The sequence below is a fragment of the Acanthochromis polyacanthus genome, chromosome 7 (assembly GCF_021347895.1).
Source record: "Acanthochromis polyacanthus isolate Apoly-LR-REF ecotype Palm Island chromosome 7, KAUST_Apoly_ChrSc, whole genome shotgun sequence".
Taxonomy (NCBI): Eukaryota; Metazoa; Chordata; class Actinopteri; family Pomacentridae; genus Acanthochromis; species Acanthochromis polyacanthus.
Window position 1 is genome coordinate 28,826,623 of NC_067119.1, and position 19,542 is coordinate 28,846,164.

General features: G+C 41.0%; 1 protein-coding gene across 1 annotated transcript in view; it reads left to right on the forward strand.

The window, feature by feature from the left end:
- The window catches only part of ncor2 (nuclear receptor corepressor 2), a 108,121-nt gene that overhangs the window by 55,046 nt on the left and 33,533 nt on the right, over window positions 1–19,542 (forward strand). The window contains exons 7-15 of the mRNA XM_051950467.1: window positions 4,629–4,685; window positions 5,375–5,427; window positions 8,886–8,952; window positions 10,961–11,133; window positions 11,334–11,427; window positions 12,996–13,174; window positions 13,912–13,966; window positions 14,053–14,151; window positions 17,769–17,902. Of these exons, the coding sequence (XP_051806427.1) occupies window positions 4,629–4,685; window positions 5,375–5,427; window positions 8,886–8,952; window positions 10,961–11,133; window positions 11,334–11,427; window positions 12,996–13,174; window positions 13,912–13,966; window positions 14,053–14,151; window positions 17,769–17,902 (911 nt within the window). The remainder of the gene's footprint in view (window positions 1–4,628; window positions 4,686–5,374; window positions 5,428–8,885; window positions 8,953–10,960; window positions 11,134–11,333; window positions 11,428–12,995; window positions 13,175–13,911; window positions 13,967–14,052; window positions 14,152–17,768; window positions 17,903–19,542) is intronic.

The window sequence follows — 19,542 nt, forward strand, 5'->3', positions numbered from 1 at the left end:
TGCCGTGTGTGTAGTTGTGCATACATGTAGAGCATGTACATATGTACAGGCTGTCCCAGAAAATTTGACCTTTCAAAGGCCAATAATTTTTGTAATTCTTTTATAGAAAAAGATCAAGATTTTATGTTTAATGTTTTATTTTTGTTCGGTTTTCAGGTTGAGCCATGCCATTCACTCCCAAAGAGAAGTCATTTTGCGTCTTGGAATCTGCGCGTACACAGTCACCCAAGACTGTGCAGCGTGCCTTCAATGCAAACTGTGGAAAAACTGGCAAGCAAATTTGGACTTGGTACCAAAAATTTACAGAGGAAGGCTGCTTATGCAGGGCTATAGGATCTGATAGACCATCATCAACATCAGCATATCCCAAGACGCAAAATGACTTCTCTTTAGGAGTGAACGACATGGCTGAACCTGAAAACAGAAACAAAAATAAAACATTAAATATAAAATCTTGACCTGTTTCTATACATTCTGTGAAAATTTGAGGTTATTTCAACAAAAATTGCCAGAATTACTGGCCTGTGAAATGTCAAATTTTTTTAGACACCCTGTATATTCAAACTAGTGTCTGTCAGTGTGTGTGTGTATATATATATATATATATATATATATATATATATATATATATATATATATATATACACACACGTGGACAAAATTGTTGGTACCCCTCAGTTAAAGAAGGAAAAACCCACAATTCTCACTGAAATCACTTGAAACTCACAAAAGTAACAATAAATAAAAATTTATTGAAAATTAAATAATCAAAATCAGCCATCACTTTTGAATTGTTGATTAACATAATTATTTAAAAAAACAAACTAATGAAATAGGGCTGGACAAAAATGATGGTACCCATAACTTAATATTTTGTTGCACAACCTTTTGAGGCAATCACTGCAATTAAACGATTTCTGTATTTTTCAATGAGCGTTCTGCAGCTGTCAACAGGTATTTTGGCCCACTCCTCATGAGCAAACAGCTCCAGTTGTCTCAGGTTTGATGGGTGTCTTCTCCAAATGGCATGTTTCAGCTCCTTCCACATATGTTCAATGGGATTCAGATCTGGGCTCATAGAAGGCCACTTTAGAATAGTCCAACGCTTTTCTCTCAGCCATTCTTGGGTGTTTTTGGCTGTGTGTTTTGGATCGTTGTCCTGTTGGAAGACCCATGACCTGAGACTGAGACCAAGCTTTCTGACACTAGGCAGCACATTTCTCTCCAGAATGCCTTGATAGTCTTCAGATTTCATCGTACCTTGCACACTTTCAAGACACCCTGTGCCAGATGCAGCAAAGCAGCCCCAAAACATTACTGAGCCTCCTCCATGTTTCACCGTAGGGACAGTGTTCTTTTCTTCGTATGCTTGGTTTTTGAGTCTATGAACATAGAGTTGATGTGCCTTACCAAAAAGCTCCAGTTTGGTCTCATCTGTCCAAAGGACATTCTCCCAGAAGCTTTGTGGCTTGTCAACATGCATTTTTGCAAATTCCAGTCTGGCTTTTTTATGAGTTTTTTTCAGCAGTGGTGTCCTCCTTGGTCGTCTCCCATGAAGTCCACTTTGGCTCAAACAACGACGAATGGTGCGATCTGACACTGATGTACCTTGGCCTTGGAGTTCACCTTTAATTTCTTTGGAGGTTGCTCTGGGCTCTTTGGATACAATTCGAACGATCCGTCTCTTCAATTTGTCATCAATTTTCCTCTTGCGGCCACGTCCAGGGAGGTTGGCTACTGTCCCGTGGGTCTTGAACTTCTGAATAATATGAGCCACTGTTGTCACAGGAACTTCAAGCTGTTTAGAGATGGTCTTATAGCCTTTACCTTTAAGATGTTTGTCTATGATTTTTTTTCGGATGTCCTGGGACAATTCTCTCCTTCGCTTTCTGTTGTCCATGTTCAGTGTGGTACACACCTTTTCACCAAACAGCAGGGTGACTACTTGTCTCCCTTTAAATAGGCAGACTGACTGATTATGAGTTTGGAAACACCTGTGATGTCAATTAAATGACACACCTGAGTTAATCATGTCACTCTGGTCAAATAGTTTTCAATCTTTTATAGAGGTACCATCATTTTTGTCCAGGCCTGTTTCATTAGTTTGTTTTTTAAAATAATTATGTTAATCAACAATTCAAAAGTAATGGCTGTTTTTGATTATTTAATTTTCAATAAATTTTGATTTATTGTTACTTTTGTGAGTTTCAAGTGATTTCAGTGAGAATTGTGGGTTTTTCCTTCTTTAACTGAGGGGTACCAACAATTTTGTCCACGTGTGTATATATATTAGTATCTATGTGTTTAAGCACCTTGCTATAATTACTTCAGCCTCAGCACGCCTTTTAGAGCTGACGTCTCCATGGTGTCTTCTGTCCCTTCTGGGCTCAGTGTCACCAGCTCTCTCAGACAGGGTTACAGCGCATTTCTCTTGACAGTCCATTGTCAAACCCCGGGGATGACTCAACTCCAGTTCACTCTTCTCCTGTTTGGAACATTAAAGTCATGGATGTGCACACAAGAAAAGACAGCCCCACTGAGACTGCATTATCATAATTCTGTTGAGCTGTGCTAAATCTTCATGTCTTCTCTGTACTAAGATGGCCCAGTAGTGTGTTTTTTTTCCCTTTGTTTGGTTGTTTTCTTTCCTACATTCTCCTAATGGGAGCTTCATAGTTCCTAGATTGTAGTCACTAAGGTAACCAAAGTGCTATTCTCATAGATTGGCTTCCCTGTGTTAAATGTTTCATTCATGGGATCCTGTGACCTGCTGGAGAATATATCCTGTAGACTGCAGACAGTATGTACAGTGATACAGTTACTAACCTCACAGCTTGTGATGCCACTGCCAGAGTAGCAGTCTTGTGTGCTACCACAGGGGGGCATGATTGAAATAAGGGAGGCCGCCTCTCTGCTTGCCTTGAGGTTGTGTTTATGTATGAAGTGGAGGGCAGTTATTAAACCATCAGCTCTCTCTGTGTGTAATTGAGTAGACTTTTAGGTGCAGCATTCTTTGCATCTCATCCCTCCCCCCTCTTCACTGCAAAACGTCTCTCCTCTAGCGTTTTATTTGAAGTCATATTTCAAGAGTTTTGAGGTCAGTATCATGCAGTCTTGTTTTCAAATTTGCTTAAAGAATCACAGCTAGGAAATGAAGAGAAATCCTTGAGGCGTCCTACTCCCCGAGGATGAAAGGCTGTTTTTAATAATTGCTGCTCATTAAGTGCTCCTGCAGTGAGCGAGCTCTCTGAGGCAATACTCTGCAGCCTGTTACACCTACTCACTGGTGAGGAAGCAACAGGAATGAGGAAAAACACAGATCAGTGCAGAATGACTGAAGGGAGAATAATAGCATCATGTTACTCTATTTGCATTTGAATGATAAGTATAGAGTGTGCAAATATAAAGCATCGCTGCCTCCTTCTGCTTTATGACTTAGAGGAAATGCACGGTGCACTTTGAAAAACCAGAACCATGTCATCTGGCTTCCCTCACAGGTGATCCAGTTGTAAGCCTGTGCTGACTCAAGTTAAGCTGTGTGTGTGAGCTCCTCTGGGGTCTTACATTCAAGTCCTGTAGCGCGAGTCTCGTATAAACTTAGGAGCAGATCCCAAACACCTCCTGTGTTGCCTTCACGGTAAAGATGGAGCGAAACGGACAAGAAGGCAGCATGACATGGTGGTGGTGAAGGCTAAAGGTTGACGCGGACATACACCCTTGTCAGGCTCTGTCTCCGCTATCACCGCCAGGAATTCTCCCATATGTTTGTTTCCTTCCACCCCTCTCTACCTGCGCTTGCATCCTGTCCGAGAGCGTTTCAGTCCAGCTAGTCTCATTGGTCATTGAGGGAAATGAACTGAGAGGAAAAGCAGCAGAGCAAGTGGTGTGTCACCAAGGAGGGTCTGTTTGATCGATGAAGCAGAGAGAGGTTGTGCAGAGTGGAACGAGGAAAAGAGTGGAGCGAACATTGAGAGGGGTAGTCTGGGACACTGCGCACCCATTTGTCTGGTGGAGCTAAATATGGAGGAGCAGAGCTGCAGAGAGGTCATCAAGAGACAGAGATGGGAGTTTTTGCTGCCCATCTCCATGCCCCAACACCTCTGCTTTCTTGCTTTATGGTCCCTGCCAGAATTTTTTGTTTTAAGAAGCTGATTGTTGTAGGCAGCTGGAGGTGAGATCTTTCTCTGTCTTTCATCAGATGTCTCCTATTAGATAAGAAACAAAGCCCTATAGCCCCCTCCCCCCTCCTTCCCTCTATTTTTTTCCACTCTCTCTCTCTCTCCCACTCAGTTTTTATTCCACTCCCACTTGCTTTCCTGCCTGCCTGCTCTTTTTCTCTTACCTCTCTCTGCTCAGGGGAGGTGAGTAATCTTTTTTTTTTTTTTTTTTTCCTGGGAAAGGGGAGAGGGAGCTGAGGCAAGGAGCTGCGGCCCAGCTTGAGTTAAAAGCTCTAATAATAGTCGGTGCTTCCATCTCTCCATCCTTCCATGCATCCAGCTGTCCGTCCGTCCGGCGAGCAGTGGTGTAGTCTTAGTGATCAAGTGAGCATGTTCACTGCGTTGCCGTGGTGATGACAGAGGTGCAGGCAGCTGGCTAATGTACTACTTCTGTTTGTCTTCCCTCACCAGAAAAAGGCAGAAGAGGCTCACAGGATACTGGAGGGACTGGGACCCAGAGTAGAACTGGTGAGTAGAGACTTTGATTTTCTGTCATTATTCTGGTCTTGTAGTTTTGTTTTTCACATTCTTATGTTTTTACGAGGTCAAATGAGAGGGTTAAAGCATGCTATGGAGAAAAGTGGAATAAGCCTGAATCAAATGAAGTGCAAAGAAATTAAGTAACTATACAAGGTTGCTTTTCTTGAAGCTCTACTAAGCTTTATTGCTGATATTTGACATTAAATAGAAATACTGACAGCACAATAAATGGGTAGTGGTTTGCTTGTTCCCACAGTCACTTTCAAAATTAGATCTTTTACTCTAATGTAAAATCCGAGGCTGCCTTTGTCTGCAGATTTTTTTCACTGCTATGTTTTTGTTAAAAACTTGTCAATGCTGAGGTGTCCATCTAGCTATTCATCCGTTTTACTCTCATTCACACAAAGGCTATGCAAGATGCTACACAAAACAGTTTTGCTCTGTCCTTGAGGGAATTGATTCTTTAGATTGAATTTGACTGTGCTATTAGACCGTTCAGTCAGAGTGTTGTCTTTCCTGTTATTTTACGGCCGTATATTTATTGGGAACGAGGTCAGAGTTGTGTTCGTGACACATTGGAGGGAACTCAGTCATATGGCCTTCATGCATTTACAATCTGTTGCACAATTGAAAATGTGACTAATGGTTTTATCTGCTCGATTCTCCTCCTGCTCCAGCCTCTGTACAACCAGCCCTCTGATACCAAACAGTACCATGAGAACATCAAAATGTGAGTCTGCCACTACACATGCCTGCACACTTCTGTATTCAAAAATGTTTTATACACAGCCAGTAAAGTGTAACTTCCAAACTGCTGAAGAACTCCTGTACAAATTATCTCACCACAGATATATATAATGGATATTTGTCTTTATGTATTTTAAATACAAATTGATAGTCTGTAAAATATAGAATCAATTGTAAAAATACATTTGCAGCCGGAGTAATGCTCTTTAAACTGGAATGCCACACTCATATTCACTTAGCAGCTCTCATTGTGAAATTAGAACCTGTCATTGATTGAATCTTTTTAGATTATTGATTTAAATAATATACTTTTCTGTAGTGGTTGTGTATATTCCTTCACTGAGAAAGATTCACCACTTAGCTCCACCCCCATATCTCGACTCTCCCTTTCCCCTTTGGCAGAGTGAAAAGAACGGCATTTCAGAGGGGGATGTGAATTTGTCATTATGTAAACTTAGTCATGAAACTTACTGGAATAAATGTGTGTAACAAGGAAGGCTACGGAGGATAAAAGAAAATGCAAAGTGGAAAAATGATTTGCACTGTCAGTGGAAGTGTGTTCGTTTTAAATGTGACACTGAAGTAATTGTGGTTCTTAGATCAGCAAGCGGATTAATCCAGATGCTAAGAAACTGCAGTTATTTTTGCCGACAGTCAACTTCTGTCAGCTCCATTTGAATCATCCATCCATTCTCCATACACCGCTTTATCCTCACTGGGGTCGCAGGGGGTGCTGGAGTCTATCCCAGCTGACTCGGGCGAAGGCAGGAGACACCCTGGACAGGTCGCCAGTCTGTCACAGGGCTACATATACAGACAAACAATCACTCTCACATTCACACCTACGGACAATTTAGAGTAACCAAATAGCCTCAGCATATTTTTGGACTGTGGGAGAAAGCCGGAGTGCCCGGAGAAAACCCATGCATGCACAGGGAGAACATGCAAACTCCATGCAGAAAGATCCCAGGCCCACCCCGCGATTCAAACCGGGGATCTTCTTGCTGCAAGGCGAAAGTGCTAACCACTAGCCCACTGTGCAGCCCCTCCATTTGAATCAATTCCTACAAATTCTAGTATTATGCAAGTGGAGTGTTTATTAGGAAACCCTTGTGTTATTGAGCTGAGTACACAAAGTTTCTCGTATTTAATATTGTGTATGAAGAAGACTCTGTCGATTGAGACCTTCAAATGTTGCAAAAAATAGTTCTTTTTTTACGAGAACCTTGAAAATGTCATTTAAAGCTACAGTAATTTTACATCATGGAGGTTATTTTGTATGCAGCTGCATCCTTCAGACAGATTAGCAGCTGCTGTTATTCACCACCACTTCAAAGCTAACAAGAAGTCCGTAGATTTTTCCATATAGGTTAAAATAACATTAAAATCTGCAATCTAATTCTGCCACAATTACATGTACCGATGCAAATACACAGTATGACATCCATAATTTTTAGCTATGTATTTTTACATTTAATATTGCTTCAGATCATCTGTGCTGCAGCTACTGGTGCTTCATAAAACAAGCAGTCAAACATTGCCTCTATTGCCTGTAAAAATGGACATTGTGCTTGTGATATTATGAGCTGTTAACAGCAGTATGCATTTCTCAGCAGGGCTAAGGTTTCCTGAGGTGAATGATTAATAAATCATGCCAATTTCATATGTCAGTGGATATCTGAAATAAGGGGAGCAGAAAGTAGACAACACTGGATAGCAAAGCCACATCTATCAATAAGACTTATTTCCAACTGTAATCTTTAAAGGACCATAATTCAGTGAGGAACATCAAAAGGTTGTAGGAGGGTTATGATGGCTTGCCTCCACCACTGGCATTGTAGTTTGGGCATAGCGGCATGCCACAAGATGTGCCTGACCTCTTAGCCGCACACTGCTGTCTTCACTCCTTTTGATCCCTGCACCGTTTGATCAGTATTATTGCCTCAAAGCAATTAACTGAAAACTGTCCTCTCTCCCTCCGTGTGTGTTATTAAATACCAGTGTGTTGCTTTGAGCCAGCACAATTGACTTCTTTGTTTTGTTAACTGGTTTGATAACCTTGGCATTCATCCCTGCTGGGTTAGATGACTACCAATATCTCTGTGGAGCTCTCAGTCCTCATCACAGTCCATCTTCTGCACACACGGTGCTTCTACCTCTCAGCTGATAATTCATTTGCCAGTATCCTTTGCAAATGGAGACTACTATGAGGACAAACTCAAACTTTAAAGCTTCACAAGCTGCGGTTGTACCACTAGTGAACATCTGTCAAAAGTGTGTGTATAATGAATCTTTCAGCCATCGTGTTTTAGAGGTATTATGGCAAATTACAGTGTTCTCCGATATCTCAGAAATGGCACAGGCTTAGAGCAGGACAAAGGAAACCTTTTGTAGGGGTTCAGGGCTGCTAATCTTTCCCTTTGCCATCTGGTGTCCAGAGGACAATGCCATCTCTGTTTTTAAAGGGCTTAATCTATCAATCTTGTTTTTGCCTTACCAAGTTAGTTCTCACCCATTATATGCCATAGTATGTGGACGTCTCCTGTATCTAGCTGGATTTGGCAGGATTTATCTTTCCTGCTGCAGTTGCATGGCTCAACATGTGTCTGTTTGTGAGTGTGTGGGAGTGTTTATGTAGGTTGGGGGTTGAGGCTATTTAGATTTAACTTGGTTTTGTTACTACAGATAATATGTTTGAAAAATGAAGAACCGGTCATCAGAAGTGTTTATCTCTCTAGACCTGAAATGTCATCATGCCATCTTCAGATTTTTACAAAATTCAGACCCGACCAGTAGCCCACTTCTTAGTCTTCTGTCCTTCCTTGTGACCTGAAGGACCCTGCGGCTCAGCTGAAGTGTCTAATGTAGAATAAGATTACATTAATCAGTGGGGAACGTGACCTTACAAGTGACAGATTAAGTGTCAGGAATAAAACTCTGTCTTGCAGCAAAGAAAGAGACAAACTGAGTGGCTGCCTAAGGAGATTACTGGCCCTGACCTTTATTTGAAGCACTGTGGCTGGCTGTTCCCAGCACAGACAAGTTTTATAAGTTTGGCTCCCCTCGCTGTCCTTTCCACCCAGAAGCAAGTTTGAGTTTATCGAGCGGTGGCATACAAGGAAAGGCATTGTTTGTGTTTATGTGAGTGTGTGTGTGTGTGTGTGAGACAGAGAGAGAGAGAGAGAGAGAAGAGGGGAAGATAATGCATTTTTTTTGTTTATTTATTGGGTGGTGAGGCAGAGAAAGTACAGAGGGTTGAAAATGTGTACCTGAGGATCTGGACAGCATCATAGACTTGGATATATTATGTGACAAATGTGATGAAAGCCAAAGCACTGTCTGATATTGAGTGTTTTCTTGAATGTTCTCACCTTACTCTTCTCTCTCTGTCCTTCCGCCCCCTTGTTCTCTGCATCCCTCTCTGTTCTTCCACCCTCTCAGAAACCAGGCGATGAGGAAGAAGCTCATCTTGTACTTCAAGAGGAGAAATCATGCTCGTAAGCAGTGGGTAAGTAGTGAACTCAACATTTTGACTCTCTGCTGGGACTCGGCCCATGACGGATGACTAGTGTAAAACTGGGCCAGCTGCTCCTTGAAGTGAGTGGCCATTTTAGGCATATCAGAGAGGAAAGAGCTCTGGACATGATCTGCTGTCAGTACTTGCACTGGGGAAAAGATTGCTTTTGCAAAACAAAAAAATTCTCTCATACTGTCATTTGCAAGTATAATTTTATATGTCTATTGAATTCCCTGTCAGCCAAACACAATAATGAGCATTGTACAGGGCTAGTCTGTGTTGTTGCCTGCCAGTGATTGAGCGAGACTGAGCCAAAGAGCATGACTATAAATAAAATACAGATCAATGGGGTGAGCTCTGATGCTGGAGCCAAGCGGACATCATAAAATCAACCGGCTTTATAGAAAATCATCACTGCAAATCAATTCAACGATTTGTTATGAAATTTACACGCGTCCACAAGTAGGAAATTTGATGAGAAAGTGGTTGTTTTTTTTAACTGCTTCCAAGTTCTGAGACCGTGCCAGAAGGAAGCATCTCTGAGCTCCGCATTAGTTATTGTACATTTATGTACGGCTAGAAAGAATTGTTTAAATGCAGTACCCGTATCAAAGTCTGAGTGTCGTGTGCGAGTGTCCGCTCTTCTCTCACACTGTGTCTAAGTGGAGGAGGTTGCAGATTGTGGGCAGAGTGTGGGGAGACATCACCTTGTGGTTTATGAGCCCACTGAGGGTCATGTCTCCACCAGGGTTAATGGTCTGCTTTATAGCCTGCCTGTGAGGAAGCTAGGAAAACAGAGGACCGCCGTCTGCCAGGGTTGTGGCTCAAAGCAAGACTCGAATACCAACATGTCACTTTGCCCCTCTGAACATGTAACGCAGGGGTGTCAAACATGTGGTCCGTGGGCCAAAACCGGCCCGCCAGAGGGTCGACTCCGGCCCAAGGGACAACTTTGTAAAGTGTAAAAATTACAGAGAAGACATTAACTGCAATTCATACATTTGTAAAACTATAGACTTAAAATAGTTTTTAGGCCATGATAAATTGTTTGGATCATAAAGTAAAATGCGATGTTGCTCATTGTTCTTTTGTCATTGTAATATGTTATATTGTTTTTGTTGATTTTTGTCTTTTTTGTCTGACTTCTATTGTTTGTCTCACATGTTTGTCGTTTTGTTTCCTTTTTGTCTCGCTTGTGATTTTTCTAATTTTTGTCATTTTGTGTTTCACTTTGCATATCGTTTTTGTCGTTTTGTTTCATGCCTTTGTAATTTTTTGTCTCATTTGTCCATTTTTTTGCTGCTTTGTAACTTTTTTTGTAAATTTTTGTAATTTTGTTTCTCGCTTTGCCATTTTCTGTCTCATTTTTGCAATATTTTGTCTTGTTTTTGCTGTTTTTTTTTAAAGTAAAATACTATATCATTCGGTTCCAGATACCTGTCACTAAATGTTCTGTGCCTTTGTAGAAACTCTGTGATCTGTAAGTTGTAATGTGTAAATGATAAACTGAGGCATAATGTTGTTGAAATTGGATTTATTTTTCTTAACAAATTTCAGTTTGTTCATGACTCCGTTTAACTCCATATCTTTGTAAAAAGATAATTTCTTAAATGTGAATGTTTTAAGAATGTGCTGTTTTCCACTAAAACAAAGGAAAAATTTGTAGATGTGGTTATGTATAGGTTATTATGCTGTCATTTTACTGGTCTGGCCCACTTGAGATCAAATTGGGGTCTATGTGGCCCCTGATGACAGACTCAAAACAGAGACTTTACTGAATACAACTGGTGAAAATCAATATCTTAAATGACACTGCAGCATCAAATATTCTGTCTTTTAACTGTAGCTGTCAATTTTTTTTAAATTGTATTTTTGCATACTTAGTGGTCTTTCAGTTATGCATCTCTACTTCAAAGGCAAGACTTAAAGGAAGTGATAATGTTCATATTAAAATGGCCTTGCAGTGGACTGAGATGCTTCTCTGTCTGTGATCCTTCAGGAACAGAAGTTTTGCCAGCGCTATGACCAGCTAATGGAAGCCTGGGAGAAGAAGGTGGAGCGCATTGAAAACAACCCGCGGCGCAGAGCCAAGGAGAGCAAGGTGCGGGAGTACTACGAGAAACAGTTCCCGGAGATCCGCAAGCAAAGAGAGCTGCAGGAGCGAATGCAGAGGTGTTTTTTTTTTCCCCTTTTCACAGCAGGCACTGTTAATTTCAGAAACAGACTTCATCACTTTGATTTCTTGCCTTGTTGCTGCCTCTGTTGTAAAAAATGACTGCAGATTTGTTTAATTTGACAAGGTGGGTGGCTCGGTTATAGTAACGTGTGGGTAGTTTTGAGTGACAGGTCTTCCTTTTTTATTCCTTATGCAGCCGTGTTGGGCAGCGAGGAGGTGGGCTGACCTCATCTGCAGCTCGCAGTGAACATGAAGTCTCAGAAATCATTGATGGAATATCAGAGCATGAGGTAAGCTTTGCTGTTTAAAGTGGTTTGCCCACTTGCTGTTTGGCACCGCTTGGGGCCTATTTACATAATTGCCCTCTTTCAGTTGAGTTTCCTTGGGTGGCCAGACAGCTGCGTGTACGATATTGTCGTTGGGTCTACATGTCGAGGTTTACACTACACCCAGGGAACAAATCTCATTTCCCCAGTGTGGATGAGAAATTTCTATTAAATTTAGTCACTTTATATGACATGCAAATCCACTATGTGTAAATAGTGCATAGTAACTGCGTCAAGTCCTCAACAACCTGCAAATACTGTGTACAGCTGTGTTTAGGTAGGTTTGGTTGTTGGTAAAGGGTCCTCACATCTAATTTTGATTTGATATAGTTACCATTTTTGAAAAGCATTGTACCTCTACTTTTAATGGCTAAAACATTCTGTGTATGTGTTTGTGTGTGTAATATACATGTATATGTTGCACTACAAAGTAAATATATATCATACAACATGATTAGCATTTGCAGCACATAGTAATAAAGATAACAATTTGCATGGATGTCAATCAAGCCCTCTCAGATCACAGCAACATTGGTTTTGTTTCAGACATATTGCACTCAGCTGTACAGATGGAATGGAATGCCACGGGAATATTTGTACAAGCTAAGCTAGCAGGGCAAGCCAGAGCTAAATGCTAGCCCTTTAAGGCCACTGCATCCCAGCGGAAAGCACAGCAGCACAGCTGCTTTCAATTGGACTGCTGCCAAAACCTTGATAGTTTCTGGCAGTATTTACTGCCGGTCTCATTTTTACAGTCTTCCCTCGTTTCTCTTTCCTCCATTTATTATGTGCACAGTTGACACACGGCTTCAGCTGCTGGTGCAGCAGTAATCATTGTCCGTGTACTCGTCCACATTTAACAGTTCCACAAAGAAGCGAACTTTGAAGCAGTGAAGGGTAAACTTCAGCATGGACTGTAAAATCACAATCTAAACAAAATGTTTTGTATGAAAACCACAAATCTTATCCGAGAAAAGATTTATTTTTTTTGGCAATTGTGCAAGCCCTTTGAATATACTTCTTACATACCAGCCAAATTCATGCCATTTGGCTGACAAGGTTGTACTTCATTTAAAAACCATCAAACGCTCATAGTTTGTATATTTGGAATCCAGAATCAAATGGAGTTGTCTACAGTGTATTGTATTGAAAGGTCTCGTAACTACATACTTACTTTACTACTCTCCCCTGTCCAAACATTAGACATTATCTAATGTTAATTTTTCTTTTCTTTTTTTTTTTTTAGTTGTAAATTAAAGAGTGACGGGAAATGTGTCATTTCCCGAGTGCTTGACTTTGGACAAGGAGCATATCTCAGCATGCTGAGCAAACAAACCACACTGAACTTCCCCTTTTTTTCTTTCTGAAGTTTTTTGCACTTCAAACCAGTATGCATTACCACATTAAGTTTCACATAGGACATGACTGTATAAGCACTGTGTTGTCGGATAGCTTTTCCTCTGGAGACCAGCCCACTTACTCCAGGATGTTGCTTTTCTTTCTGGTGTGTGTGTGTTACGTGTGGACATCAGAACACAGAGAAGCAAATGCGACAGCTGGCGGTCATCCCACCTATGCTGTTTGATGCTGAGCAGCAACGCATCAAGTTTATCAACATGAATGGATTGATGGATGACCCCATGAAGGTGTACAAGGACCGACAGGTTATGAATATGTGGAGCGAGCAGGAGAAGGACACTTTTAGAGAGAAGTAAGCACAACGCTTCAGGTGGCAACATATTTTTTCCTTTAACATTAGAAAATCGTCTTTCACTCTTATTTCTCACCTGCGAGATTTGCTTTTTTTAACCAAAAATATACCAAAAATATTTTTGGACTGTACCATTTTTGTGTTTGATACTCAGAATACAATATATCACCTGACTGTAGATTTTCCTATTGTTTCTTTTTACATTAGACTCTGAACATTTCAGATATTTGTCAAATGCCATATTAGCTTTTCACACTCCAGTTTAAAAGACAGTGCTGGAGAGCTTATTTCTAAGCAACAAGATAAAAAAAAATATGTATCTTGCTCCCTGTGAAACATGTGTGACCAATGAAAGGTCAGTAAGTTGTTGTTAAGGAAGTACATCTTCCCCTTTCATGAGAATCGAGAGGAGGCATTTAAAGCTACCAAATCAAACCCACGCAGTTAAGTTGGTGACTTTAAAGTTACTCAGAGAGCTTCAGTTATTTTTTATACCAGTGATATAGAACAAATACTAAGACATGTGATATCTAGTAAGTTATTTAATGGCACATTTTGATTTAATGTCATAGCTTTTGATTTTCTGTACTTTGTTGGGGCATTTTTTAAAGTAAGCTGAGGTAGTAATCCCTAATTACATTTTTTTTTGTTCCTGTCAGTTTCTTTGTGTTATTTTGTGATCTTTTTACATACCAGTGATCTGAAGTCATTCAATTGGCTTTGTTCTGCTCCCACAGGTTCATTCAGCACCCCAAAAACTTTGGTCTGATCGCATCTTTTCTGGAGCGAAAGGTATTGATTAATTTTCTTTTTTTGTGACTTTAGGAGTGATCCTGTCTTCTAGGGAAATGAAAAATGGAATTTCTTTCATGTTTCAGACGGTGGCGGAGTGTGTGCTCTTTTACTACCTGACCAAAAAGAATGAAAACTATAAGAACATAGTGCGAAGGAACTACCGGCGCCGAGGAAGAAGCCAGGTATTCTCAGCCTTTAAGCTCACAGTTCAAAGAAATGCTGTATATCTGATCATTGAGGTCCAATCACACATTCTGCAGGCCTGAAAATCTGAGATGCACCATTCTACTGTTGGTTGTAAGCACACCCAGAACCACAGTTTGCTATTACAACCACAACAGCTGCTGTCTGTCACTTAAAGGGGAACTTTGTTTTTTTTCAACCTGGGGTCTGTTTTCATATGTCATTTCATACATGTGAGTGATGGAGAAATGAATTTTCAACATAGCTCCAGTATTTCGCCAGGCAGGCAGCTTAGCAGCTCAGCTAGCGAAAAATATGGGGCAACAAGAGATGAGAAGTGAACGAAAACCTCCACATTACCTGGCGATCTCTATTTGTTGTGGTCTGTATCCAAATCTCAGGACGCTAGAATGCAAAACACTAGTTTTGGCACGAGCTATCCCGCAATTTCAGAACGAGATTTGCATTCTAGCGTCCTGAGATTTGGATACAGACCACAACAAAGAGCGATCGCCAAGTAATGTGGAGGTTTTCGTTCACTTCTCATCTCTAGTATGTTGTGGGACACTCGTTGAGACTATCCGAGCCGGTCAGTGTGTGGGGGGGAGCACGTTAGGGCGGACTTTGACGCGGGGGGGCAAGTTGCCCCATACTTTTCACTAGCTGAGCTGCTAAGCAGCCATGGCTGGAGCTATGTCGAAAATTCATTTCTCCATCACTCACATGTATGAAATGACATATGAAAACAGACCCCAGGTTGAAAAAAACCGAAGTTCCCCTTTAACTAACTTATCTATCCACAAGAACTAATACCATTTGCTAGGTGAAGAATAACGTGATTACGCTCCAGGTCTAATGCGATACTGTGTTGTCAAACACTTTTAGCTGAGTTAGCTGAGAACCGATTCTCATTTTCAATAACAGCCTGAGTATTTTATCTTTGTTGAGTTGAACATGTTAGTTTGAGAGCACAGGATGCTTCACAAGGCAAACAGAGACAAATATGAAATGTCTGGTGCACAAATGCAGCATGCAAAATGATTTTAACACTTCTGAAAATGAGACACCCTCGTGCTTAAAACGTTTCCTGTGTAAGCACAGCTTCGCTCACCTCATTGTCAGCGCTAACGGTATACTGATGCCTTTACAGAACTCTGAGTGTAAGAGTTCAGAAGTATGGCGAAGGTCGCTCAGTTGAGCTGATCAAGTGCCACAGTTTGTTGAACCCAACGTCACCACTTTTTATAGCTGTAAACTTTGTGGTGGTGGGTACTAATGAAACACAATAATTTACTGCCGACCTTTCCCTGTGGGTATGAAGATGGTGTCTCCTCATCTTTCTTGAAGAAACCTCTGCTCATTACCTGGCAGTTCGCTTCATATCTCCAGAGTAGCAGCTAGGTCTAATAGCTCACGGTCACAGAGGGAGGTACCTACGGAAAAGGGACAGAAAGTGCATTGCTATACATCAGAATGATTGCAAATGCTAATAGAGGTTATGTTTGGTTGAAGGAGAAATGGTGAGAATAAGTAATAGCATAATACCAATGTGAATGTGTTTCTAGCCCAACTGAGACATTTCTTTACTTTGCCAGGGAACATGGCGCAGTTGTGTGACAATCGTGGTACATTTGTCCTCCTGTCTGTTTGTCTGTCTGTCTGTTAGCAACATTACTCAAAAAAAAACGGACAACCAGATTTGGATGAAATTTTCAGGAAAGGTCAGAAAAGACACAAGGACCACCTCATTAGATTTTGGCAGTGATGTGGCTTACAGTCTGGATCCATTAATTTGTTAAAAATTTCTGTATCATTGCAAAATAGCGTCACTGTAACTATGACAACAAGTGAACACTGTGTCAGCTGCTTGCTGACGATCCCATGATTGCGATCGTACTAAAGTTAAGTCATGCGATTCAGAATCCATACATAACGTACACATGCATAGCACATGCTTTTGCTCAGTGCAAGGTCATTTTTCATTAAAGATTTTATCCATTGGAAACGATACGATGACTGAGCAGTTTTGACGGAGTACTGCTCTCCCAGAGTGCTTTTCTTGTTTTTATGCTGCAGTAATAGAGCGGCCCCTTTATCTATATTTTGTGGAGAGCTCCCCCTGGATCAGCTCAGAGTATGTCTCGATGCATTGCAGATCTCTACTTTTGATTATTAGACAGATTTTGAAATTCGGAGACCATTGTGTTATGACATTTATTTTTCAGAGTTAATTTCAAATGAATGGAGAGGACATTAGTAATACTGCGCAAATGAAGAACAAGGATTTTATACGAGAAAGATGCTTTTTATCCCCCGCCGTGCGATAGGCACGAAGGGGGATATTGGCGTCATCACGTCCGTCCGTATGTCCGCATTTCGTTTCCGGAGCATATCTCAGGAACTACTTGAGGGATTTCATTCATATTGCACCCAGGCCATCTCTATGTAGTATAGATGTGCCTTTTGGGGTGTATGACCTTGACCTCATTTCCAAGGTCATACTGAGGCACTTCAAATATTTTTTTGTTTCCAGGTCATATCTCAGGAACTACTTGAGGGATTTCATTCATATTGCGCACACTAAGCCTGTTGGTAATGTAGATGTGCCTTTTGGGGTGTATGACCTTGACCTGATTATTTTTATTGTAGTCACGATGTATCATTTTGTTGGTGTATCGTCCACTACAGATTATCTTGCACTTCCAGGCACTATATATACAGCGGGGGATGTTTTAAGCGAAGCGTGTTTATTACATTTTTCTCGTCACTGTGCCATCGTGCTCTGCCTCTTTTTATGTTCGTGTCTTTTTATTTACATCTTTTTTGTAGAGCAAATATGTAATAAAGAGATGAATGAATATTTGGATGAATTTTTGCATAGAGACTGCAGCTCCTGATATCACATGGCATTGATGCCTGACAAAGATCTGCTTGGTCAGTATTAAACAGCATTTAAAGTGTTTAATACAGGCTGTGTGTCTGCACTAGTCTGAACTCTAACCCCAAAAGCCCAGACAGGCAGGAAACTGGCAAGGAAGTGGTTCTGGGTGCTTAAAGAGGAAAAGTTATGCAGTAGAAATGTGCTGCTGTAATTTCGGAACTTTCGTATCCTGTTTTGTTTTGCTCTGTGCTGAAAGTGAATCGGAATTTCAAGTGTTCTGTACTAGCATGAGATTTTAGAAATGGCAAAGAAAGAACTGTATATTACGATATATGTCTCATGTTTGTGTTTTTTAAAAATACCATGGTGTAATTCTTATCTCGCCATCATCTGCAGTCATGTGTCAGACGTCAGATCTACCACTGACAGTGCCAACTCATTCGCTGTGAGAAGATAAATTAGCTTGTAATTACATAGGAAAATTTGAAAAAAGTACTAAAGAAAAACAGTAACTATCCACCTCTGACATTCTCAAGGCAGTCTTTGCACACCCCTCCTTATTTGTATTAATCTGATGGTCAGAATTCACTAATTTTTCAGACAGATAAGCATTTACCGCTCTCTTCTGTTTGACAAATACACGGTGGTAATTCAGTGTGTTCAGACATTGAAGTGTCATATCAGAAGTACACCGTTTACAACAGTCGTGTCTTGTTCCTGTCTCTGCCGTTGCAGCACGGCCAGCAGCAGCAACAGCAGCAACAGGTGAACCGCAGCAGCCAGGAAGACAAAGAGAAGGAGGAGAAAGAGAAGGAAGGAGAGCGGGATGAAGAGAAAAATGAAGCTGAAGACAAGGAAGATGGAATGAAGTGAGTCGCTTTCTAGTACTGACTAAACCTCCGATACCAGAGTCGTGTTATTTGTGTCAAACACTTTAGGAACTCTAAACGTTGTGCGCTGCAAAGATGACTTTACGTACTGATTCATTAAATAAGCACAATGAGGAAGGGGAAAAGATGAAGCTGATTAAAAATATTTGTAGCATTTTTTCATTTTGTATGAGCCGCAGCCTGTACTGTCTGCATTACAAACTGTAGTGATCTCCTAGCTCACTCCATTTCTCCAACTCACCATTTTCAAAATTGTTCCAGGTCAGGATACAGGAAATGGAGTAGGAGTGAATTCTGGCAAGTGGGAGTGGATCTGGAAATCCAATCATTGTGTAACCCTTGAGCTCTTACTCCCTCACCCCAAGCCAGACTTTCCACCTACGGCAAATTGGCGCATCCATTCGTTCTCCCCAATACAGCAGCTGTTTTCCTGTTTATGTTTCTCCCCTTCCCAATAGGATGCCAAGTTTCATTTTTACAATTCTGTGCTTATTTTCTTTAGTCTGGGTTGTTTTTAGTGGGGGGAAATGAGCACTGTAATTAACCTAGCTGTCAGTTTGAAATGTCAGTGTGTAAAGAGGAGTGTGTGTGTGTTGGTGGTGGGTGGGCGGGCAGGTGGGTTCAGTGGTAAAGGAGGGGGTGTTTTAGGCATAATGCCAACAAAGGATGCAAGAACAACAGATGTAGTATCACTGCTTTTTGTTGCCTGAAAACTAATAGATAAATACAGCAGTTAATGTCTGTATTTAGGCATTACGTTGTTTCAAGCAATGGCAGGCCGTATTTCTTAGCAGTTGTTTTGGGCTGGAGGATGATGATAAAGCGTTGCGTACTGCCTCCCTGCTTTGAGACATGGCCAGGGGACCGGGTGACTCCCAGCACACCCTTCTGCCTGCCTGTCACCCCTAGCACAGCTGGCTTGCCTATATTTAGTGTGCCACCAACTCCCCTCAGCAAGATTAATGGAGCTTGGGGAAGATGAATGGAGGAGCAGAGGGTTCAGACTCAGTGGCTGTCTCTTTGCATGGCATTGTGCCGACACTCGATAAATTATCCTGCAAATAAAAAGAATGAAAACGCAGCATGTGCGTACACGTTCACATTTCCAAGTTTGTGTTTCATTCCTCAGCATTCACGAATGTCCCCATGCAGACAAATGTGTCTGTCCCTAGGGTCTGGGCACTAAAGCCAGTGTAATGTAGCATTAGGATGTGGTGAATGTAAGTTTGAATTATAATTTGGGCCGGACTGAATAGCAGTATGGCACTTATTTGAATCTTAGAATATTTTGGATTGTTGCTATTTTGCTATTTAACTAGTGTGCTTTCCCTATGCTTTTTTCTTTTTACCTTTACCAAAAACAGTATATTTTAATGAATCATGTCCCACAATGTGCACTGCAGTCTGCAAATTCTATTGTAATAAGACATTTTTTCCACCTCCGTAGTTTAACATTATGAGTTTGAACTCTAAGTGTCAGCTTTCTAATTTAATTGCTGTGTACATTTGCGCTGGTTTACAGCAGTTCAGAAATGTTATCGCCCTATTAAATAGAAAATAGGCTCAAAGTCATTATATTAAACATTGGGCTGAAACTTTTTTGATATTGACAGCCTAAA